This window comes from Choristoneura fumiferana, chromosome Z (genome assembly GCF_025370935.1).
Source record: "Choristoneura fumiferana chromosome Z, NRCan_CFum_1, whole genome shotgun sequence".
Lineage (NCBI taxonomy): Eukaryota > Metazoa > Arthropoda > Insecta > Lepidoptera > Tortricidae > Choristoneura > Choristoneura fumiferana.
Genome location: NC_133472.1, coordinates 38,026,979 through 38,052,313, shown reverse-complemented (window position 1 = coordinate 38,052,313; position 25,335 = coordinate 38,026,979). Strand labels below are relative to the sequence as shown.

The 25,335-nt window shown below is 36.6% G+C and overlaps 1 protein-coding gene across 5 annotated transcripts in view; it reads right to left on the bottom strand.

Annotated features, from left to right (window-relative positions):
• LOC141436353 (DENN domain-containing protein 1A) overlaps positions 1-15,420 on the bottom strand; it is a 28,984-nt gene extending 13,564 nt beyond the window's left edge. For 2 of the 5 annotated variants that reach the window (XR_012452303.1, XM_074099316.1), the window contains exons 1-10: positions 15,110-15,420; positions 13,591-13,746; positions 12,740-12,877; positions 8,180-8,366; positions 6,707-6,964; positions 5,623-5,724; positions 4,983-5,095; positions 3,642-3,750; positions 3,050-3,238; positions 487-519 (exon numbers count right to left, since the gene is read on the bottom strand). Coding sequence is in view for 3 of the 5 variants with exons in the window: in XM_074099316.1 (XP_073955417.1) it covers positions 487-519; positions 3,050-3,238; positions 3,642-3,750; positions 4,983-5,095; positions 5,623-5,724; positions 6,707-6,964; positions 8,180-8,366; positions 12,740-12,877; positions 13,591-13,746; positions 15,110-15,126 (1,302 nt within the window). In the remaining 2 variants the exon portion in view is untranslated. The remainder of the gene's footprint in view (positions 1-486; positions 520-3,049; positions 3,239-3,641; positions 3,751-4,982; positions 5,096-5,622; positions 5,725-6,706; positions 6,965-8,179; positions 8,367-12,739; positions 12,878-13,590; positions 13,747-15,109) is intronic. The other 3 variants (XR_012452300.1, XM_074099297.1, XM_074099304.1) reach the window with 2 other exon arrangements.
• Positions 15,421-25,335: the final 9,915 nt, after the last annotated feature.

The window sequence follows — 25,335 nt, the reverse complement described above, 5'->3', positions numbered from 1 at the left end:
TGAGCGGAGCGAGGCGAGGTAGATGAAGCGTTTCTCCTGGTTCATATAAAACATATTTCTCGCAACACATCCTCGCACATCTCTGATGGAAACGGAGCCTAATCCAGTAAAATCGTGCACCACCGCAGTGTCATGCTACAGGAACGATTTTACTGGAAAAATGTGTTTACAGGGTCACATTTTCAAAACATAATTTTAATTTAATGAATTGAGCTAGTCATTAAAAAGTGTATTATAAACACGGTTAATTGATACAGAAGAAACAAATAGTTAAATATATATATTTTTTTACTAAAATAAATATAAATAATTCGTGAGTTTTAAGGCTTCAGCATTTTACACAACTACCGCCACCTCTACAGCAAATAAAAAACGTAAAACCAAAACAAAAATTTCAAAGTACGCTCCACAGAGTGGTGAATAAAAATAGAAAATGTAACAAAACGATAGTTATTCGACTGACAGCAATATTCATCTGGGACTCACCGTTTTGACAGCAGACTGTACCGCTGGATTGGCCTGTAAATATTAAAACATAACGGAAAACTCTCGTAGTTAAAGCATGCATGCATAGGGTAACACTAAATGGACAATGGACATCCTAATCAGGTGTTACTGCGGAAGTTCGTATCAATTGAACTAGAAACAATAAGGGTGAAACACAGACAATATATGATTGGCTTAAGCGTCTAAACACCTATGCCGAAAATAAGTGACCGATTTTACGTTCTAACGTATCCGGCTGCTATGACACACCATTGGTACAGAAACTACGGATCTCTCGCTTCTTTTATAAAAAATCTCGCTCGCCAGTGTCCACCAGCTGCACTACGCTAGGTTAGAAAATCAAGTAATCCTAATGATTTTTTCCTCGCGCATAGCGTACTTTATGCAAAAGTCGGGTGGATACACAGCCGCATTGCAGGGCCGACCCAAACGTGACATACGTCAAACCGACCTCATGACATGACGCTGAATGACATCAAACAGTAATTAGTCTATTTTCCAGCCTCATAATTTTGCACTGCTCTAGCTTGGAATAGTACAGTTATTGTTTCTAGTTCTGACTGAAGCTTTAAATGCGTTGCTAAATAATTAGCGAAGTAAACTACAGCCAGTATCAGAGCTATATATAACAAGAATAAAGAGCGATAATTTATAGTTTCGTTTTTGAATAATTTTCCAGAACATTCAAATTTAAGACGATCGAACACGTTGCCAGTCCCATGATCACTTATGATTCTTGAACGATATTTAACTCTTAAAGCAGCGGGACGCAATACAAATAATTAAAAGATATTTAAATGAGGGCAGGGAAACAGTTAATAATGTCTTGTCTTAAGAGAACCGGTTCTGGTAATATCCAAATACTTATCTGTTCCGTATGAAAAGTAATATAATATCCCAGGTTACATACACAGATGTACGGGTAAATTAGATATTTAAAACTAATCAGATTGTTAAGAAATGTAAAATAAAGAATGTGGAATTATGGTGTAATAATTGTTATAATAAGAATAATTTTATTTAGCAATAAATTTACACAACAGTGCACAAAAATTTACAGAAATACACATTTTGAATAAAATACAAATAACATCATCTGACTTTTCAACGGCCTTCGCACTAGACTCTGGGTCTGTATCACGAGTACCAAATGAAGTCTTAAAAATACAAAATTACTAAAAGTAATAAATGATGCTTCGAACGGAAAGGAGTGAAAGCAGATTTATTCTCTCAGATGTGTTTTGAAATATAGGTTTTTGCGTATTAGGTTGATTGCAGAACTCTCTAACGTGTCGATGATAAAAAACAATTTAGCCATCATAAATTCATAACACAATTGATCAGGAGCTTTTCGGCTCTGATTTTTTGTAGAGTATTTACTAAATAATTATTTATTCTGAATAAAAAACAATCAGATATCATTGGAGAGCTTCCAAAATTTGACATTACATAAACAGTAGTAGCCATAACGATAAGCATTAGTGCATTTATACAAAAAAAAACATAACCCTCCTTTGGGCAGTTCTGTAAAAAGACACACTCGCGCAGGGTTTTAGTGATAATTCGCTTACTACGCAATACCACATTTGCTTTTAAATTGGCACAAGAAGATTCTGAACAAGGAATGGGCGACCAGCACAGAAATACAGCAGTCTCACACCAAAGTGTGAAAAGAGCCACGGAATAGAAAGAACAATAAGAAATGTCAAAAAGTCCCGTTTTGAACGAAACCATTGCCGGAAAAGCTCTCATGCAGAGATTTGAAAGTACTTAATAACTTCTGAAACGGTAACATAATTAAAACTACAACGACGGTATATCTTTCAGTCTATTGTACATGTATGTGCTGCCACCTATCGTGGAATAGTGGAAAGATAATAAAATTGACAGCTGTTTATAAAAAGAATGCAGCCATTTCCTGATTGAACTCTCCAAAATATTGCATTGTAAAATGACCTCTATACAAAAGCTTTTGAATTCATGACGGTGAATAAATAACTACAGAATTATCGGATGGTGCTCGAATAGTCAAATTATAATTTAACATAACTACCTATGATCAGTTGAACTTATTTATGGTCAACTTGTTTCAGTGCCACGCGGTTTCTTCTTGGTTTTCTACTCTGTGGAAAGATCCGACTGTGCCCTTGTAGCAGCCGCATATAAGAAATATTTGAGTGCAGAATCTGCACTTGAACGTAATTCCAAATGATAGACCAAAGCTTCACGCCAAAATGACATACAAATTAGTTATTACGTGAACTTTTTAACATCATCATTGTGAAAAAGAGGTGAATAACAAGCGCAAAGACAGCAAGGGTTTACAAGTATTCCCCAAAAAAGCTTCAACATAAATTAAGAGGCATGTTAAAACAAAGCTGTAAAGTCCTGTCACCCTCGCGTACTAATGTTTACAGCAGGTTTTAAAATTCACAATTGTGTCTGGGACGGTAAGCTAGATTGAAAGGCGCGGTAACCCTTCATCAATAGTAACAATAAATAACAAAGGTTATTAAAAGCGTTTCCGTTTGATATAAATTACCTTATCTTTGAAATTTTTAAAGAAAGCACCGCCTTCTTTCTTCACAGTCTTGGCCCAGTCCCTGTATTGCTGTTTGAGTCGCTGTCCACTTCCCGTGCCTAGTTTTTCCGCGTAATGGTTGCATTCCACCTCGAACTCGTCGATAAAGCCTCTACCAGAATTGAGCAAGTCCAGTCTTTCGTCTATAAACTGGGCAAAAAATAGAGGTTATTTTATGTCCAAAGATAAAGAGGTAATAATTGAACACATCGTCTTTATGCATAGTATTTCTTTATATACTGACGGGTAAAAACATAAGTAGTAAATTCGTACGGACTTCGTGTATAATAATAGTTGAATTAGTAAATGTACATTTTTTGTCGCCTGGTAATCACTCCAACTTCAGCCCTCTATTTGGAACCATCACAGTGATAAATGTCAAAATTTTATTTTCATAACATTTTTTTTGCAAACTCTTGTTTCACCTAATCAAGATAGAGGGCTGAAGATTGGATTACCAGTTATGAGCCGACAAAAAATTTACATTTACTAATTCAAGTATTCCTCACGGGGGCCACATGTCCTTCCTTACCCTGTTAAACCCTTTACGTACCTGTTGAAATATTTGTGATTGTAGTATTTTTCTAAGGAATGGTTGCATATTTTTTCTAGTTCTCACAAACGCCTCCGGATTGAATGTGATCTGTTGACCTTTTTCAATTCTGTTAAAAGAAAAAATAAAGTTGTGTAACGTTAAAAACCGGCCAAGAGCAAGTCGGACTCGCACACGAATTGGTGGGCACCACAGTAGGGTACAATTTATTTTTAACTTTGTTTAAGCTGCCATAGTAACTGTGAAATTTATAGTTCAAAAGATACAGCTCCGTAACGGAAGGACTCCGTAACGGACACAGTGGAGCCATTGAAGCATTATAACATCTACTTTTTGTAATGGAAATAATTATCATTGTGCATTGAATTTAGACAAAAATAAGCAGCGACCATCATTTGACTTTGATAACTATGACGTAGACGGTCCAAGTTGTACGATTGTAGTTATGTTGTAAGATTAAATTTCTTGACAATTTAAGCATGGTACACTACGGAACTTGATTTGGACCCACAATCTGACATATGACAGTGACAATGGTAGTACGTGTAATCCAAAGTATAATCCTTAAATTGAGTGTCATTCTGGACAGTTTAACCATTCACCACAGATAAAAAATAAAATAATGCTGGTGCTCAAAAGAATAGTTTCAATTCAATAACAAATTAGTAATAATAAAAAAAGTAGTGTGTTTCTAATTGCCTTTTCTGTACAAAAAAAATAATATTTATTTAACTCCACTGGACGGCAAACGACATTCATTGACATCAATCTACGATAGCCTTCACGCGATATTGCAATCATAATATAAGCTCGCAGTCACTGTAAAATGTCAAACTTGACGAGTAACATAAGAGACATGATAAAAAAAAACACTTTTTTTAAACTTCGTTTTGCTAAATATATATCAATTAAGGACTTTAAAAAGCGTCATAATTTAAAAACGTTTTACATTGTTCTAATGCGCATAAATTAATTATCTTAATTCTTCCTCTTAAGCCACTAGTGTCTTGGAGAAATTAACTTCATTTGATCTGCTGAATGCACGAATGTTTTCTTAAAGTCAACGGGAATCAAAAAAATTGCGAGAGTTTTAAGAATCGATTTAGTAGTTCCAAAGATTAAATGGTAACAATTACAATACATAAAGTATGCAGCAAGCATGGCGCTACTTGCATGTGACGTCACATATAAGTATGTGTATTTCTCCGTCTAATCTAAAGTCTCTGTCAAACCTTTATAAATACGTAAAAGTAGTTTAAAAATAGATTTTATGTTGGTAAACATGCATTGTCAAGCTTTAATTTATAAATGTATGGGAGAAGTAAGCTGAAAATGTCTTACCGTATAGCATCCCGATAGCCGCCTATCAAACACACAAGCGCGCGGAGAAAGGCTCGCGACACTGCATCTCCTAGGGCATTCTTATCACTTAAAGCCTTCTTCAAACTCGTTATCTAAAATGTAACAATTTTATGTAATAAAATGAGAGCTTCCATTGGGGCTTTAAATCCAAGGGTCGATTCTACATTTTATAACTGAGCTACTTTTTAAAAATATCATTGTTTTTTTTCATACAAATTAAAATGTAATTTTCAATGTATGCGATACAATATAAATTTGACAGCACATTGATAAATGTTTATCGAAGAGATGACAAATATATGTCAAAAAATATTCAAAGGCCACCGTACCAAGAGACAGCGATAACATTGCCATGCCCAATACACTGATTTAGCGATTAAACTTTGAGGATAAATAAATTACCTGAATACACGATATTTGAAAATATTAAAAAACAAAAGTAGCTTGTTGTATGCGAGTAGAATCGAACCTTAAATTTAAAGCCGCATAGTCAGAGACACATCCTGTATAGGCGGGATTGTAAATTTAATTTTTACCGCAGTATCAAACGTACAGATAACGAAAAATTATATCTCATCGTATTTGTTCTGAAACGTTCGCATTAATTACAAATGCTTACCAAATCAGGCGGAAGACTTTCCAAGTCTTGAAAGGGAGATCTTAGTTCATTCGCATCCACATCTAATATTACAACATCACCTATCTCCGACATTCTTACTGTCTGAAAACAAAAACAAATCAAAGTTTTAAGAGAGTTTATACCTGCTGAGCTGGCAACGTTGCATGTTTGTTAGTTTTTCTCGATTATTCCATAAAAATTGAATGAAAATTAAAAATGTTGTTTGATAGAACACTTGTTAATATAAAAGTTAATGTGTCTACTCCAATAATTATTCGTGATAGACTTTTATATTCTTTAAAAATGAATTAATGTTTATAAACGGTTTAAAAAAAAGTATAACGATTAAAAAGTGTTCTATCAGACAACATTTTTAATTTTCTTTTTTATGGAATAATCGAGAAAAACTAACAAAAATGCAACGTTGCCAGCTCAGCAGATATAAACGCTATTAATTGAATTGAAGTTTCTATCTGACAATGGCGCATTGTTTATTTTTCTACCGGACATGTTTGTATCACACTCTGGGTATACAAACAAAGAAATACAATGGAATATGTAGCTAACACTTTAACTGCAATTGAAATGCGGGTGGTTAGCAGTTGCGGTCATATTGCGGTCGAAAAGCAGTCCCTCTATAGCTGCCTAACTCAATTCGACAAAGCTCAGATTACTAAATAAATTCCTGCATATCTAGAAAAATCATTCGATTTATTAAGCAAAAAACGCCTTACACGTTTCTTACGGTTAAAAAGATGCAACTCCCTAAAGCTTGAAACATACAGAGAGCGGTGTAATATTTGAGCTAACGTTAAAGTGCCCACACAGAATACCGCGCCACGCTTATTTCCCGCGTGTTAGCTTGAATATTACAACCGGTACCGCCTCCGCGCCGCGCCGCACCGCCCCGACACCGCTCTCTGTGTGTTTCACAGCTTAATAGACAGATAGACTGTAACAGAGTGGTGGATAGACAGCGAGGCATTCGTTGGTACTTTTTTTGGTACGGAACACAAATGGGATCGACAAATCGCATCGACGCACAGTTTTCTTCGGTACAATAGTATATTAGCAGTATACCAACCTCCATAACGCTAGCAGGAACTCCTATCAGGAACGGCATAGGCGCGAGTAGGTAATCCACCAGATGTTTCGGCAGTATCGGTATGAAAATGTGCTGCCAAGACATAGGGAACAGGGTTGCGTTCGCCGCCTGCACGCAAGCTGATAGGCGGGAGGGTTTCGACGCTACTATGGCCACGCGTCTCTCGTGTAGCAACGCCGCCCACAGCCCCGCCATGCATTTTGTGTCGACGGCGCTGAAGTATTCTGTTAGATTGCACTAGAGGGAAATCAAAAAAAAGTTGACATGCTAACATGTACGCAGCGTAACGTTAACACAGAATATATTTTTGACAATCACTGAAACCAAGGCTGGCCAATAGATTTTCTGGTGGGCAATTTTTTTTAAATTTGAGGCAGCGCCCGGCAACTACTTTCATAGGTACCTAGCTACAAATAAATAAGTCTCGACCACCTGCTGTCATTCATTATAATTGGGATGTCCCAATTTTTTACAACATATAATAATCGAAAACCATTTGGAGAAATTGGCTTTGTGAAGAGTTTTCAGAAATCAAATTCCAAAAATGTGATAAACTGAATTAAATAAATAAAATTTAAGTAATGACTCTCTTTTGACCCCTGCAGTATCCCGTCAAAAAGGCAATTATAAAGCAGGTCTACACTCTAAAGCAAATTGACAGTTTGAAATGTTGCTGTCCTGCTTAATAGCAAAGAGTGACAAAGATAGAAATTTAATCACATGATGCGCACTCGGCTTTAAACAGTTGTCGTATTCCCTTGCTATAAGGCCTAGCTTGTATAGGTAGCTACATATAATGAATTGTTTGTTTAAAGTCAATTTGTGTAATTTCACTATTCATAATTATTATTTTGTCGAATTTTCATTTTTCCTAAATGATCATTTTCATTACTTACTCTTTATTTAAAATTCACTTTGTCGATTCTTACTTTAACTAATCATTACTTAGCCGAATAATGTTTTTACCAAGATAAGAACTGCGACCAGTAAAGTAGGTTAGGTTAGAACTGCGAACACAACAGCGCGCGAGCCGAGCGAGCGTAGCGAGCGTGCCGCGGTAGCGACTGGCGAAGCGCCAGAACCGAACTTATAATGTTAGACGAAAAATAATTATGTCAGTCAAACAGTATACGAAAAAAGTTTATACAAAATAAAAATTAGGTAATTTAAAACTAGGCGCTACAAAATTCTGTAAAGTAAGTTGTATACAAAATTACTTTCACTAAAATGAAAACTAGGTAAAATGAGCCATTAATACTAAGTAAAGTTAGTTTATCTAAAATTAGGCAAACCGAAATTAGGCAAAAAGTTGTTAGGCAAAACCAGGTATAACCTATTTTTTTACCTAGAAAACTACCAAATTACATCAAAGTCTTTATAACCGTTTCCGAGAACTCCGATACACAAAAATTGCCCATTTAAAAGTATTAATTAAATTAATTAAGTACTTACATTTTCAGGGATACTAGGCAACCGCCTCGGGTCCGGGCTTTGGCACGTGAGCACAGTGGTCCCCGCATCGCTGGTGAACTTGATCGTATGCCCATCCATAGGGGGCCGAATGCGGCAAGCCTCTAGGAACGAGTTCAGTTCGCCTTTCTGAGGACTGTTTAACAGGTTCGATATGCTATTCAATAACCTGAAAGCAAAAGAATTAAGCTTACACGAGAAGTTATATAAGTAGCAATGCTTGTTTCGTAATTTGACATGTCTAAGTTCCAAATTAGAGAGGATTTGCACCCATGATAATAATTTTGAATCAAATTGGTAAAAACTTCCTGGTCAAACTGCTAAACAAAAAATACTTTTTTTGAACATAACTCATGAGTTTAATGAATAAATTTAACCAGTCCAAACTTTTTTTACCAGATGTAGTACTTAAAGCGGCGATTACACTGAGTCGTTCTCCTAACGCATTCACCTAACGCGGTTGCCGAACTTGTCAAACGACTTAGGCGTCTTATAGGTAAAGTGTGTACCCGATAAAATTCGGGCATGCCTGATCTGGTGTCTCTTTGTAATGAGTGCTACTTTTCAAGCAGCTCAGCAGGTATAACTGCTCTTAAGGCCTAGACGTGGGCCATTTGTTTATTTTGGATATAATTTCAACATTCTTAAAATTCTTTATTGAACGAGGTATTTGTGCTTTATAAAGTGCAACAGCTGTTATTTTTACGATAAATTTGTTCTTTATAAAGTACACAAAGACTCACGAGGTTAGAATACAGTCCCACGCGCGAAAATAAAGACTGTAGAATAATTCGTCGAGCAAAAACTACAGCAACTGCGTTCTTATATTGCCGAAATGTACTGACGTACTGACTGTAATGAACGGCAGCGAAATGACAATGTGATATCGTCAGCTAGGTGTTGAAATAGCAATAATAAAATTCGTCATCGCACTTATATAATCGATTCAACAAAATATAGTCATACATAGACAATCATTTCAATGAGGTACCGTCAACAGAGAAAGTGGTAATTTTTAATAAAAAATCGCTACAGCCGATTTTCACATTGAAAGTGTCCTGCATAAAAAAAAAAATTCTATTCTCCGTCAGTGAGGTTATCAAAATAAACTGTACGCGTATTTTTTCTTCTGTCAATCAAACAAAAAATTACAAAGATTTGTCAAAGTTCGGGAGGATGTCACGTGGAACTTTAACTGGCTACATCTTCTTAATTTTTTGTTTAATTGAGAAAAGAAAATATACTTGTCCAATATTTTCTAATAACCTAACTGGCGAACTAATTTGTTTTTTTTTTTAGCATAACATTAGGAGCAGCAATAATGGATCATGGATCTCATCATAACCAGGTGCAATTCGCTTAGCTAAATGATAAATTGTATTATTATTGGTAAATGCGAAAAATTGTGTATATGTGCGAGCATGCGTGCATGAGTTTTTTTATTTCTTCACGCTTAAACGATTTGGATGAAATTGGGTTTGTTGGTAGCTGCACGTCTGGAATAACATGCAGGTTATTTTTTATCCCGATATTCCCATGGGTTCCATGTAAAATGCCAAAATCATAACAGCTAAATTTAGAGACATGAAACTTTGCACGTGGTCCATACCACGTAAATTAATTTTTGATCATTCCCATGGCAATGTAGCAAAAGCCCTGAATTCCAATTCGACTAAAAGGCTAGTTTATAATAAATACAACAAAACATCAGCAGTGCTTGCACTGTTGTGTTTCGGCGTGGAGAGTAAGACAGCCGATGAAATTACAGGCACTTGAGGTATTCCATCTTAGGCCTCTAGGTTGGCACCATATCTGCAATACCGCTGTGGTGATCTCTTACCATCAGGAGACCCACTTGCTCGTTTGCCTTCCAGTCGTATAAAAAAAAACATATAACAGTTGCAATATTATACTAGACACGAGAAAGGAATTAAGTGTGTATCGATTCCGCCGCAAAGGTACCATCAGCAAGTTCAGTTTTAGATTAGACAGTCAACCAGTTCAACCAACTAATTCATGACAAGGTTTGTGAATGGTTAGTTAAATGTTGTCAACTGTACAGTCACATCTAAACATTATTCATCAATAAGTCTCTATTTGCTAAACTTTGTTGATAAACACATATTTTTAGATTGAACTGTACAGTCATGAACAAAAACTAATGTCCCAATAATCCTTACCCTCACTAATATTATAAATGCGAAAGTATTCTGTCAGTCTCTTAACTCTTCACACTTGAGCTGCTGAACTTAAATGAAGTTTGGTGAAGGTAAAGATTGTTTGAGATCCTGGTAAGGACATAGGATAGTTTTATCCCGAAAAAAGGAATAGTTTCGTAGTATCCGCGCGATAGGATAAACGATTTTTATTAGCAGACAAGAGTCGCCGGCAACAGCTTGTGTAACAATATACTATGACTCTCTCATCTCAATCACAATCATAAAAAGGTGCTTAAGTTTTCGAGACTTTAGCTAGTGTATCTACACAGATATTATCATCTTTGCTTCTAGATTTAGGGCCTGTTTTGCCCGCATAAACAAAGACGGCATTACTTTTATCTGACACTTAAAGTTAGTCGACAAGTGGTGAAACAGGCCCTTAGTATTGGTAATTTATAATTTCCTACCGCAAACATAATGTTTGCTAAACATGCATAGTATAACTGAATGAATTAGGTATACTTGGTGTAAAAACCAGCTCCACCCTCGTATTTAAGTTATAAAACACTTACAGATCCTTAACATTCATAAAATATTGATGAAATCACATCTGCAAGGCAAAGAGTTAACAAAATACATAAGAATAAATCGCTTGGCATGCAAATCAAAACAAATTCCTGAAGCAGATTTTTAATATGAAAAAGTGATAGCTGATTCATTAAAGTTCCCACATTAACCGTTACTTTTATTATGCAAACTATGAATGTGAAATAAAACTATTAGAGAATAGTGTGTAAATATTTTTATCCTCTTTCTCTCTCCCACATGGGTCAGTGCAGATCGGGAACTTCACTTAAACCCTACTTAAACCATTGAATTTCTTTGCAACTGTGTACATGTTTGCTCGCAATGTTTTTTTTTCACCACTAGCTTTTACCCGCGGCTTCACCTGCGTGGAATTCGGCTATCGCGCGCTGTTCCCTCGGGAACTGTGCATTTTTCCGTGATGGGCATTTCACCACTAATTGGAAAATCATTGTCCTAGCTTTTTTTGGAAAAACATGTTGAGATAAATCATCATCCCAGCCCTCTCAGAACAAGAGGGCTTGGGCCATAGTTCCCACGCGGGCCCAGTGCGGATTGGGAACTTCACACGCACCATTGAATTGCTTCGCAGGTTTGTGCAGGTTTCCTCACGATGTTTTCCTTCATCGCATAGCTCGTGGTAAATTTCAAATCTAATTCCGCACATGAATTTCGAAAAACTCAGAGGTGCGAGCCGGGGTTTGAACCCGACCCTCTGCTTGAGAGGTGATAGGTCAAACCACTAGGCCACCACGGCGATAGCGATGAGATAAATGTCAAAGAAAAATGTTTCTGTGTTTAAAAACAACCATATTTTTAATCCTGTCTAATATTATACCAAAAATTTAACTACCTGTTAAATTACAATTTTTCAAACACCCCAAAAAACAGTACCCTGACATGTCGCCAACCCAGAATTTAATAAGTATCAGATAATATTAGCCAAGTGTTGCAATTTAGCATGATTTCTCTATTGAACTTAAAAAGATGATTACACCATAGATCATAATAAAGTAGTATTTCAATTAACATGCATGCCATTTAACTACTATTTTTAATCAAACATTGTCCCAAGAGTACAAAAACAGTACCCTGTTGCCAGATTATTAATATAAAAATAATTGATAAGATTGACATGTGTGCATACATTTATATTTATATAGGTATACACAACACTGTATTTATGATGCAAAACCATTTTTATTTTATTTTACTGTTAATCATAATTTGAAGAGAAAGTTGGCAGGGGACTGTTAAAATTTTCCAATTAGTGAAGAAATACCCGGATTAAAAGTAGCCTATGTCGCTCTTGGGCCCATAAACTATCTCTACGCTAAAAATCACGTCGATCTGTCGGTCCGTTTCGACGTGAAAGACGGACAAACCTACAAATGCACATACTTTCGCATTTATAATATTAGTATGGATGATGGATGTCGTAAATTTTTGTTGTAATTTTGCGCACAAATTCCGAAAAACACCCGGGTTCCGGGTTCCGGGTTGACACGGCTTGAGAGAATGAGGGGCTATGGCCCTTCAAGCTCTAAAGCAAAACTGGTCAAACTACTTAGCTTCCATGACAGGACTAACAATCTAAAAACCTAAGATAACCTTTAATACCTAAGATAAAATGGCCAAATATATTTTAAAACCTTTACAATTTAAAAAAAACAGCAGGCCAATGCATAACAAAAAAGAAACACTGGCAGAACTCCATCTTGCAGAATTAAAAAAATAATCAGTTGTACAGTACAATGTCATTTGAGTGAACAATCTACATAATACAATGTTTACTTACTTATAAAATGTATCGTGCCATGGTAAGTATGATAGGAGAACTAAGGTTGTGTTGGCCTTTGGATCATAACGGCAGAAACAGAATGTGTACTTCGAATCAACTGATGTCAACACAAATGAGTAGTGTTGAACAAATGTGCTGAAAACAAAAACAATTAACTAGACACATTTTTTTCAAAATCCAAGATAAAACAATGGTCATTAAACAACTAGACAGAAGACTGCTGTATCGTCCAAACCAGGGATGTCATTGATAGAAATTTATATATATCAGGTTATGCTGGCGCATCTATAGTTTGCAAAATTTTCGCAAGCCAGCAATTTTTGATAGTCATAATTTTTCCTGAAATTAAATGGTCATCCTATAGAAAACTAGAAGTTAGGTTAAGTTTGTTTTATAACTATTCTGAATAATTAATGGATTTAGAAAAAAAAGTTACCTATTTTACAAACAACACATTACGGCTCCCAATAATTATGTGAGCCTATAATGTGTTGTTGAAACACCACAGAGGGCCACTTGCATAATATTACATATGTTTTAGTAAGTTATTTCCGATTATCGGATGTATTATGGATAGCTGCAGGTGTTAGATATTACCAAATATTACATAATACAGCCACTTGATTCTGTCCTAACATGTTTCATTAAAAAAAAAACCCTTGACTGAATTATTCTTAAGTCTTACATCCTGGCTCTGCTATGGATTTGATCAAAAAATTTATTCTTGATATCTGATAGTCTTGCCTTCAGTTATGGAGCTCCAATAATATCCTCATTCAGGATTTCAGTGTTTGAAAGTATTAAGTTTCTAACTTGAATTACGTCTAATAAAATTACAGTTGACTTACTTGTCTAATTGACATGGAAATGTAAATTTTGGTACATTTCTCAACTCCTCCTCATTTTTGTATGACTCAGGATATTTTCTAACAATATATGGTTCTCTCATGTGGTCGCCTGGTGACACCTCGCAAAATAACTCATACAGAACACGAACAGTGTCCCTGAAAACAAAAACAGGACATTAAAAGTATAATCAGCCAGTTCAATCAGGAATATTACAGTGGAAGATATCATCACCACTTTAAAAAAGCTTGTATGTCAAAACTTAATTGGATACTTAGTCGGAATCTTTGTCCAATAATACCGATATGGAAATACCAACCCTGTTTTTCATCTACACAACCATAGAAGCTCATGTCAATTTCTATGGGCGTGTACATGAAAAACAGGGTTGGTATTTCCATGTCAGTATTATTCGGCCCGGTAAATAGTGTGACCCGTCAAAACGATGGAGTCAAAGACACATAAATTCTTTTTTAATGTTTTTTGGAATATGGAACAACCTGTAACCGACTGGACTGTCGTAATTTGGCCGTAAAGAAAACTCTTTCATTTTTTAAAATTAATTGATGCTACTTAAAAATCAGATATTTTTTCTGTTAATTAGAAAGGTTATTCCTATTAATATAAAAAGTTTCAAGTGTTTCTAAATTTTTCAGACATTCCCCATTGGTGTAACAAAATCTGCCCTACTGCTCAGATTATAAAATAAAAACACAAATAATTACGTAACATTTACTATGTCCTGATATTTTGATAAAGTACAATATTAGTACTGTTCTGCCAGTGAAAGTTAGACCTTATGGAAAATGCTGGTTACATGGTAATGCAGTATCACCGACAATTTACCATTTCGTAACTACTTTTAAATAAGCTCATACCTCATAATCGATAATTCTTCTGAGTGATTCTTTTAAGGGCAATTTTGTTGGCATATTGAGTTGAAATTACGAGATTTTTTTAAAGTAGTGACGATTTGCTTCTGATTCTATTAAACGGTACAGGATGAGGGTAGAAAGAGACGGTGAATGCGACCAAAAGCGTACGCGCGCATACAATATATCTTCTTATTAGTGCCAGTAAAAATAAAATGTTGTGACTCTTACATATTCATATAATGTTAGTATTTGTAACATGACTTTTGTAAATAAAATTATTCTACCAAGTTCATAGAGTCCACAAAATTCAGTTAAAGGATTTTTGAACTAATTATAACTCAAATAACCACAAAAATACGACATAAAACTGTTCTAATGTTTTATACAGTCTTACTTTGCATTAATCCATAGCTATTTGAATATACAATATAGGAAGTAGGCGTATTGCATGTTTATGTTTATGGATCTGATATCAATAAGCGGACTTGATACCAACGGAAACATCGACGGACTGATTAAAAATATGCCTAATATGAACCAATATCTAAGCAAGGTTAGGTGATTTAGCAATATGTTTCAGTTCACACTAGCATCAAAATGTCATCGGTTACACACAGGATACGCGGAGAGGAAATTAAATGATTACCTTAGCCTGGAACCCATGTCTCGACGTGGTGGTATTCAAATTTTGATCAGATTACACCTTGCGCCGCTCATTGTAAACGGTTGCGAGTTTTGGAATACAAAGATTATGATACATCGCAAGCCATAGAACACTACTTACTGCTGAATACTAACATTTTAAAACGATTTACCTACTCTATTACGAAAGATTATAATTGAGTCACCATGATTCAAGCAGATAGACACTGGAACACACAGATTGAATACCAAAAAGATTGCCAATGCCAAAGAGAAATTGACACTTTTTGGTTTTTATTGATATAGAACCATTGATGTGTTATCTACCAATAAGATTCGTGTTTTGACAGACGTTGTTTTCGTTTATTGGTCGATATGCTGTCAAAAAAAACTGATTACATGACAAAAAATAGCGCAAAAAATATTGCCATGTTAAAAAATGTATGAAGAGCACAGACAGGCAAAACATAGTTTTAAGATCTTGACACACATGGTCACACAGGTTGTCCCTCGGTTGTCCTGTGGCCTGTGGTGCCCAAGTGGTACCATTTGTCATTCTCTTTGCCAGGGCTTTAAATACCGTTAAGGCTCCAGTACACAATAGCCTGTGATGGGCCATGCTTTGCAATGCACAACTGTAGGCCACGATCACTTGGTGTTCACACAATGGCGCATGGCTCATTGCTGCCTGGGAAACACTTGCGATGGACGTGGAAGTAATTACGGCCGCGGCTATTTATTTATATACTGCTTACAAGTATTACAGAAGTGTGTACCGCCACAAACTTATTAAAAAAAAATGGCGCAAAAGACGATGGAGACGATCAAATTTAATAAAATAATGAACTATCCCGGTCAGCGGTCGGTGACGAACTAAACAATGGGCGATTCTGTGAACACCACAGGCCACGCTACGCCACGATTCCTTTGAAGTGTGCCCAAAAAACCGACAACATCCCGATTGCGCGCCACGATTGACAATGAGGGCTATCGCGTATGAATTCGCCGCTAGAGGCGCTAGTGTAGCGTGAGGTCTGCGAAATGTCAAATCTCATAGTTTTTGGGTGAGCTACGCGGGTTTATTTATAATTAGAATATTTTTGTGAATTTTTTGCAATATCTGAAATGAATTATGGCAAATATGCGTTCCGGAGCAATGAATGTCTGTGTTTTGAGACAGGTTTGTCTTTCGGAAAACCTTTGTCTTCCCTTTTTTTCGAACAAACGGGGACTATGTAACACTGTGGCATGCTCGATATTTTTTTGTACGGTTTAAGGTGTATTAAATATGATTTTATCTAAACTTTGTTTTCACACCCGTAATAACAGACTTTGAAAGCCATACTTAAAAACCTCACGCAACAGTGCGCCATCTAGTGAGACAAAAAACGATAGCCCTCATTGTCCGCCACTATATACCATTTACCCCCTGTACACAATGGCGATGGCCTGAAGTGGGCCAGTATACGCCATTGTGTACTGGAGCCTTTAAAAAGTGGTAACGTTACCAACTGTCAAACCGATTTAACGTTAAATGATAATTAACGTTAAACGATTTACCGTTACTTATACAACTTTTTACCGGTATTAAAAATGGTAACGTTATCAGCTATTCATTAAATTAACGTTAGTTCAAAAGTATCGTTAAATCATTTTAACGGTATTTATATTACTATTTACCGGTAAGCTTGGGTAACGTTAAATGGCAGATTATCCTCATTTATCGAGCGAGTATGCACGCGCTAAATTGGCAACACTCGGTAGCATAGCAAAAATTACCGATAATGTTACTTCGGTATCGTTATAATAATGTGAATTGGGTAACGTTAACAAGCCCTACAATGTAAAGTAAATTTACCGGTAAAAATAACGGTAATTAGGTAACGTTAAATAATGTACTAGGTATTTTTATGATTTATACCGTTATTTAACGTTACTTATAGTGTGAATTTGGTAATGTTAACAAGCCCTGCTCTTTGCATTTGTCCAAGTGGAACGCAGCTGCAGCAGGGCTACTACGAAACACGAAACTCGAAATTCGTGTCGTGCGTTCCCTCTGAAAAACATATACAAAATAGTCAAATGCAAATACCGTATTGCAAGCAAGACTAACGTCAAACGGACGTAACGATACTACCACCATCTATCATTTAATTTCTACTCTTTATTGTGGCAGTCTAGCATTGCGGCATTTGCGGCATTATGTTGCAGCTGCAGCCAGGCTAAGCAACCGTTCCCTGCGGCATCGAGTGTTCCCATGTGTGTAGCGACTTCTAGCGCCATCTAGATAACAAATACCGTAAACTCAGGTTTCTATAGTCCCAAGCGTTCATCAATAGTCCAACCAAACGGACTTTTTAACATTTCGAACAATTACAGAACTGCTAACGTTTGAGGTTCATCGAGCATTTTCTATTGGATTAGGGGCTGCGATGAACCTCCAAGATGACGTTAGCAGTTCCGTAATTGTTCGAAATGTTAAAAAGTCCGTTTGGACTATTGATGAACGTTGGGACTATAGAAACCTGAGTTTACGGTACGAAAATTCCAACATTCTGTATACACTTTTGAAACTTTCTCATTCCCTATTAACTCCATATAGTTCATATTGAATTTGAAAAAAAAAACCGCTGTCAACAATGGTACAATTAGCCTTTATTTCAAAATTTGGTATAGCTTACTACCTACTAAAGTAAACAATATATATAATTTTCAAAATTAAGTACATAACCATAGCCAACAGCGCGAGGTAAAGCAGAGCAGGGCGCCACTGTCTAAAAACATGGCGTACAGTCAGATATTTCGGAGCGGCCAAGGTGATCAAAAATATCAAACATGGACTTTATTTAATCCTTTGAAAATAGAGTGCAATGTTTCGATATTTTTGATAGTACTTTCGCTTCGTAATATCTGTTGGCGACTGTAGAGATCTATTGAATAATGTTTTCTATAGTATTTTGCCGGATAAGATCGTCTTGACCTTGCTTTCTCAGTTAGCTCCAGTAAACTTCAGTAAGCTAGTTGAGAAAGCAAGATAAATACGAACTTTTGCGACAAAATACGACGGCAAAAACACTATTCACTACATCTGTATATATTATTATGTCCAGCGGCGTCTTTAGCCCATGTAGCGCCCGTGTGCAATTATTACTTTAGCGCCATCTAGGAAGCGCGTGGTCAAAATGGAATCACACCCTGCACTATAGGTAAAGACGCCTTACCTTACCTCTGATTACGATAATGATTACGATTACGTCACAATTTAACAACCAATAATCGGCGCAACCGAATATGCCTACAGGAATAATGATTCATAATGAATCTATATTATACACTCTATCTATATATAAGAATAATATACAAGGTGTTAATTAATATATCAAAAGCCTCAGACATCCCAAGATCTTTTTATTTTATTTTAAGTTAGGTGTATTGCATTTATTTTTAAAAATGTTAAATATTTAAAAAATATTAATTTGTTTTGTTAAGTCAGTAATTATATTTGATAACTTATTTATAGCCGTAATTTATACTTGTCTGTTGCGCTTCGTCGCTTTTAGAAGAAAATCGATAATTTATAAAAACGAACAGTATTCAATTATCGAACTAAAGAGTAGCAATAGCAACCTCGCTAAAACATTTAATGAGGGCTATCGTTTTTTGTCTCACTAGATGGCGCACTGTTGCGTGAGGTTTTTAAGTATGGCTTTCAAAGTCTGTTATTACGGGTGTGAAAACAAAGTTTAGATTAAAATCATATTTAATACACCTTAAAACCGTACCATAAAAATATCGAGCATGCCACAGTGTTGCATGTCCCCGTTTTGTTCGGAAAAAAGGGAGGACAAAGGTTTCCGAAAGACAAAACTGTCTCGAAACACCGACATTCATTGCCCCGGAACGCATATTTGCCATAATTAATTTCAGATATTGCAAAATATTCACAAAACTATTCTAATTATAAATAAACCCGCGTAGCTCACCCAAAAACTATGAGATTTGACATTTCGGAGACCTCACGCTACACTAGCGCCTCTAGTGGCGAATTCATACGCGATAGCCCTCATTGGTATGCTGCTTTCGTAACTTAGACAGGGCACATTAAAAATGGATGTAAAAAACACACTTAACCTGTTTTAAGTACTTACGAGTATCATAGTGTATTTGATTCTACCTACACACGATCGTGAACTACTTTCAAATTTTTGAGATATTTAATTAACACCTTGTATTTATAATTTTCTTAATAAAACAACAAATTTTGTTTTTTAATGCCTGTTTTTAACTTGGACCTGGAGTCCAAGTCAATATTCATTAAAATTATTACACTAAACATGCATATCAGCTACTTTAGACAGTTTAAGTACAATTATTTGAGCGAAACGAAAAAAAAATGTTATTAATATACATAATTATAAAAAAGATCACTGGTCTCTTATCGGGATATTTATTCATACAACATAAACCACTTTATTATAATCGAGCCCTTTTCGCTTCCCAAGGTGCCGTCTCTTGTCTTCTCGCTACATTTTTACTGCCATTTCGCGAGGGGCGTTATACCGGGTGTGGCCTGTGATATGAGCAAATAATTAAAACAAAGATCATACTCGTCAAATTGAACAATATTAGTTCAGCGAATTTTAAAAATAGTTAGTTATTTAATTTATATTACACTTTTAAGTTTATTCGAAGAAGCAATATAAAGCGAAATGCTTGATGTTTCTAGCGTGACAGGCGACGTCAGTTGGGTTCTAGGATGGCGTACATTGATAGCAGTATTTAATTTGTATGAAAAAAGGAAAATTCAAAGACTCCATTATTCGTAAGTCGCTGAACTAATGTTGTTCATTTTGACGAGAAGGTACTATGTTTTAATTTTTTGCTCGTATTACAGGCCACACCCGGTATACAGATACCGAACACGTCTACGCTAATGTCAAATATTACGTTAAGTATCGTACTACAAAATTATATCGAGCCGAAACCCGTAAAAGGGTACCTAGACGTTATTTATTATTACAATATATGTGACCACAAGATTTGGACTGTGTCCAAATGAAACAACTAAACAGGCGCGAATATGGCTACTAATTGCGTAGTCCGCGGCAAAACCTTCATCAATATAAATGGTCAATTTACATGAATCGAGATTTTGCTTTATAGTCCATTGTCTGATGTCTTGGTTATTTTGATATATTTATAGAAGAGCCATTAGATTCTCACTCACCTTATTTATTACCTTATTTATATATACTTACTTAATGCATTAACATTGAACTTAAGACTATGGAAACTAACAAAACGTACACCAATAAATTTCACAACTAGAAACAATAAATTACAGAAACTATGAACTAAATGTCATAAATACCTATGTAATTCTAAAGCCGTTTGACCACCACTGCTTTTATAGAAACGACAACGAGAATATTTCGCACCAAAAGAATTAAATATTTAAACGGCACAACTTGCGATTTCGAGTCGGGGATGGTCCAACTAGTTTCGACCTTTTCGGAAGTTTGGCACTAGTTACGAAGTGCAAAATTCGAACTTCGTATCTTACCGTCCCGCTGACGCTAATATTAATTAGTACGAGACTGAGAGAACTTCGATTTTCGAATTTCGTAGTAGCCCCCAGAACTACTTGAAACTTCGCAAGGATGGGGGCGTTGATAGGCGTTAATAGACCGCCGGCCATGGCAAACGTGTTATTTATTTATATATTTATCTAGAATATTCTTCCTTACCTAATTTACAGTTTCTCAATACATTAGGCAAGTTATGGACTACAATATTATATAGTTGCAATATTATTTTTATTCGACTGGATGGAAAACGAGCAAGTGGGTCTCCTGATGGTAAGAGATCACCACGGCCCATAAACATCTGCAACACCAAGGGTATTGCAGATGCGTTGCCAACCTAGAGGCCTAAGATGGGATACCTCAAGTGCCAAGAATAGTAGTCAGTATTATGTATTCTTGTGTGTACTTCGGCGCTGGTCATGTTATTCCTAGGCCTAGTTTAGAGTTGCAAGAAAAAAAGTGTTAAGGTACATTACATTGCAGCACTCGATTGATCATTTCAAACTTATTCGCTTTACGGCCTAGCTTTACTGCAACTATCGCGATTTGTCTTGCAGGCTAAACTGGGCTTGAGGGATGACGACTCGTTGACAGCTATGGTGGATAAACGGCCTTATGTGACCCAAACCCGAATTTCGCAACCACATTTGCTAAAAAATTCACAACTAACAATAGTTAATTTTCAAACACATTTAACTCTTGTAGAGTTGAAACCGGTATGGTTATACCTACCAGCTTAATACCGGTTAATACGGGTATATAACCATTCCTTTTGGTACCGGCCTTGCTTTTTTTTACTCAGGAACTGTTCTGCAACTCTTTAAATTGCAAAATTTTATTTAACTTGTGAAGTTTATTCGGCTGGGTATATATTGAAAGTTTAATTTCATACACTTCTATTGATCGGGTTGTCTTTAAATTTGGTATAGCTATACCTAGTACCTAACGAATACTACAAAACGTACAATCAGAAAAAAAACTTGTGCTAATTCATTTTATAAATACTTATTTAAAAGCTGTGTTTAAGAGCTACAATAATAATTCGGACTTATTTATTTGATTATTGTACCTCTTAAACACGAGATGAAATCTTTTTTATTTTGTCTTACTGCTCTTTCTGTCACTTTATATTTGAATGTATGTATGTACAAAATTGTCAGAGGCTATACAGTGACAAGGTACAGTCAACTTCAAATATATCGACATGGCCAAAGTTACAAAAATATGTATACACGATTTTATTGCCTAATATCGTGTATAGGTAGGTACATATTTTTGTAACTTTGGCTGTATCGATATTTTTGTTGTTGACTATACTAAAGTGTAAAAACTTAGCTTCCTACTTTAAATGAGACGGTACAGTCGAGTTCATAAACTTGTGAGCAAAAATTTGATCGAAAATATCTGAACACGACTCTATTGTTAACGGGGCGTAGAAGCGTGTTCAGATATTTTATGAACTCGACTGTACAGTGAGAAATAGAACAGTTCGATGTAGTCGATCAGAAAGAAAAACAACATTTCAGTGTCATGCCCCAAAAGGAAAAACGGAACAAGTAGGTACTATTAATTGGGTTATAATTAACGCAGCTTCTTTAAACTGTAATTTTTGCCTTCAAATTTAATTATTGGTCTTCCGAATTAATAAATCAGCGACTAATTTTAAGCGCCTAATAAATACTTTTCAAGCGATTGTAATCCAAGCTACGTTTTAATAAATCAGCATTAAGCGTAACGTGCCTACAAATGTTAAGCTTCTAATAAGTGTATCTATTGCATCTAGAAAACAATTTTAACAGACTCTAATTTAATATTGTCACCTCTATTTTTATACATTAGTATATAGAAATTATGACTGAAGCAACCATAAACGAACATCAAATTGAACAATATTGTCATCAAGAAATTAACAGTTGTGGGCTTATTTTTATATAATGTTCACTATTTTATACGTTAGAATTTAAATAATTAGCGACTAAGGACCCCGCCACATGTCCACGTTGCGGCGTCGTCAACGTAAAACGGCGCGGTGCGTAGAAACGGAGCGGAGGAAATCCCCCTGGTGTTGCAGGTGTCTATGGGCGGTGGTAATCTCTTACCATCAGGTGACCCACTGGCTCGTTTGCCATCCAATCGAAAAAAAAAGGCAACGAAGTGGAGCGGAACACGGAGCGGGACGGAGGCAACGGAGCGAAGGCAGCGAAGCGGAGCGGAGGCAGTGGAGTAAAGCGGAGGCAATGGAGTGGAGGCAGCGGAGCGGAGGTAGAAGAGTGGATACAGTGGAGTAAAGCGGAGACAGCAGAGCGGAGCGGAGTACCATGGAGCCGAGGCAGCGGAGCGAAGCGGAGACTGCGCAGCGGAGCGGTGGCAGTGGAGTAAAGAGGAGACAACGGAGCGGAGGCAGTGGAGTAAAGCGGAGGCCACGGAACGGAGCGGAGTTCCGCTGCCTCCGCTCCACTCCGCAGCGTCCGCTCCACTCCACTTCACTGCCTCCGCTCCGCTGCCTCCTCTCCGCAGCCTCCGCTCCGCAGCCACCGCTCCGCACCACTGCCTCCGCGCCGCTGCCTCCGCTCCGTGGTACCCCGCTCCGCTCCGTTGTCTCCACTTATGTCCGCTGCCTCCGCTCCGCTCCACTACCTCCGCTCCGCTCTACTGCCTCTGCTCCGCTGCCTCCATTCCGATGCTCTACTCCTTGGTACTCCGCTGTCTCCGCTTTACTCCGCTGCCTCCGCTGCACTGCCTCCGCTCCGCTGCCTCCGCTCTGCCCCGCTACGGCGGGGCTTCTATTTTCTGATTTGAGGTACAAAAGGCATCGAACGAACCTATCATTTCTTCTGTATTGTGTATCAAGGCAAAAGCGGCCCGTCAGAAAGTCGACGAAGCGCCGCTATGGCGGGGCTTCTATTTTCTACTCTGAGGTTCAAAAAGTAACGAATGAACCTATTACGAAATTAGTGTATTTTGCTAAAGAATACGAGCACTTGTAAATCTTGTCTAATTGTAAACATACATGCGATTCGTTGCGGTATTCTGAATGCAGCACGCTCATTGGCGACGAGGTGTGTTCATGTGTTGCTAATTTTCATTAAAAAAAAAGACGAATTATTAATTTAGTTGCTAAGTCATTACTTACGATGCTCTTTATTGGTGGTTGATATTGATTAAATTAGTAGACAGATATTGAAACTCAAAAATAAATAAAGTAGCTGACTTACAATATTAGTCGCCAAATATCCAGGGAATCCAGGGACCTAATGGTGGGAGTTGCAAGTCGGATATCCATCCCGTACCCAGAGGTGTTCCACAGGGCTCAATTTTGGGTCCTATTCTTTTTATTCTGTACAGTTGTGATATCACGCAAGTCATTAAACATTGTCAATATCATATTTATGCAGATGACTTGCAATTATATATTTCGTGTGATGTAAACAGCATAAAATCAGAGGTTGAAAAACTTAATGAGGATCTTGAAAACATTTCTAGGTGGTCATTTTTAAATTCTCTTGCATTAAATCCTACTAAATCTAAATACTTATTACTAGGCACAAAAAAACAAATAGATGAATTATCAAAAAGCAATTTCACAGTACACATAAATCATAATTGCCTTGAACGCGTAGAAAAAGCTCGAAACTGGGAATTTTAATGGACGAGCAGTTACGGTTTGAAGATTATATACTTAGCACAGTTCGTAACTGCTTCTATAGGCTTAAAATAGGTACTTTACAGAATTGGTGATTTTATTGATATTGAGCTTAGAGTGCGGTTATGTGAGGCACTTGTGCTCTCTAAACTAAATTATTGTGACACTGTGTACGGGCCTCGCCTTCTGGCACGGACCCATAGGCTGGTTCAGAGGGTTCAAAACGCCTGCGCGCGTTTTTGCTTCCATATACCGCCACGTGCGCATGTATCACCATATTTAAATCAAAAATAGGATTCTGAATATGTACTCCCACCAAAAATTACATTTAGCTTGCCTTATGTTTGGCATTATGAAGCAACAGTCGCCCTCGTACCTTTACAGTAAGCTAGCCTGGGCACGTAACGCCAGATCGCCCCAAGTTAGGTCCTGCAGGTTCCTGCAGCTAACTTATCCTCGACACAAATCAGCTGCATTTCGTGGTAGTTTTCGTTACGCCGCCACCAAATGTTGGAACAACATTCCTCCACCCATTCGTGCGCTAAAATCAACAACTGGTTTTAAATTTAAATGTAAAAACCATTTTTTAAACTTACAATTGAGAAAATGAATAAGTAGGCACCTCTCAATCTTACCTTGGATTTTTTTATTTATTTTTCTTTTTCACTTTAGGCGCTCATAATGTTTGTTGTCCTTATTAATAAGCTAGAAACGTCGATTTCGCTTTACCAATTGGCGGTAGACTGAATGAGTTCGGTTTATTACGTTACGTTACGATCTCAAAATGTATCCACTGTTGGTTGGCGTATTATTTAGTCAAGTAAGATACTTTTAATAGAAATACCTGTGTTTTTGTTTTAAGGAGTCAAGTATGTAGCATGTTGTTTTTAAATAACCATTTTAACAGTAATATGCATTATTCATATTTGCAAAGTATACTTTTGGCGGTGACTTAAAACATTTCAACTGCACACGATTGAACTGTTTAAGCCGGTGTTGCCA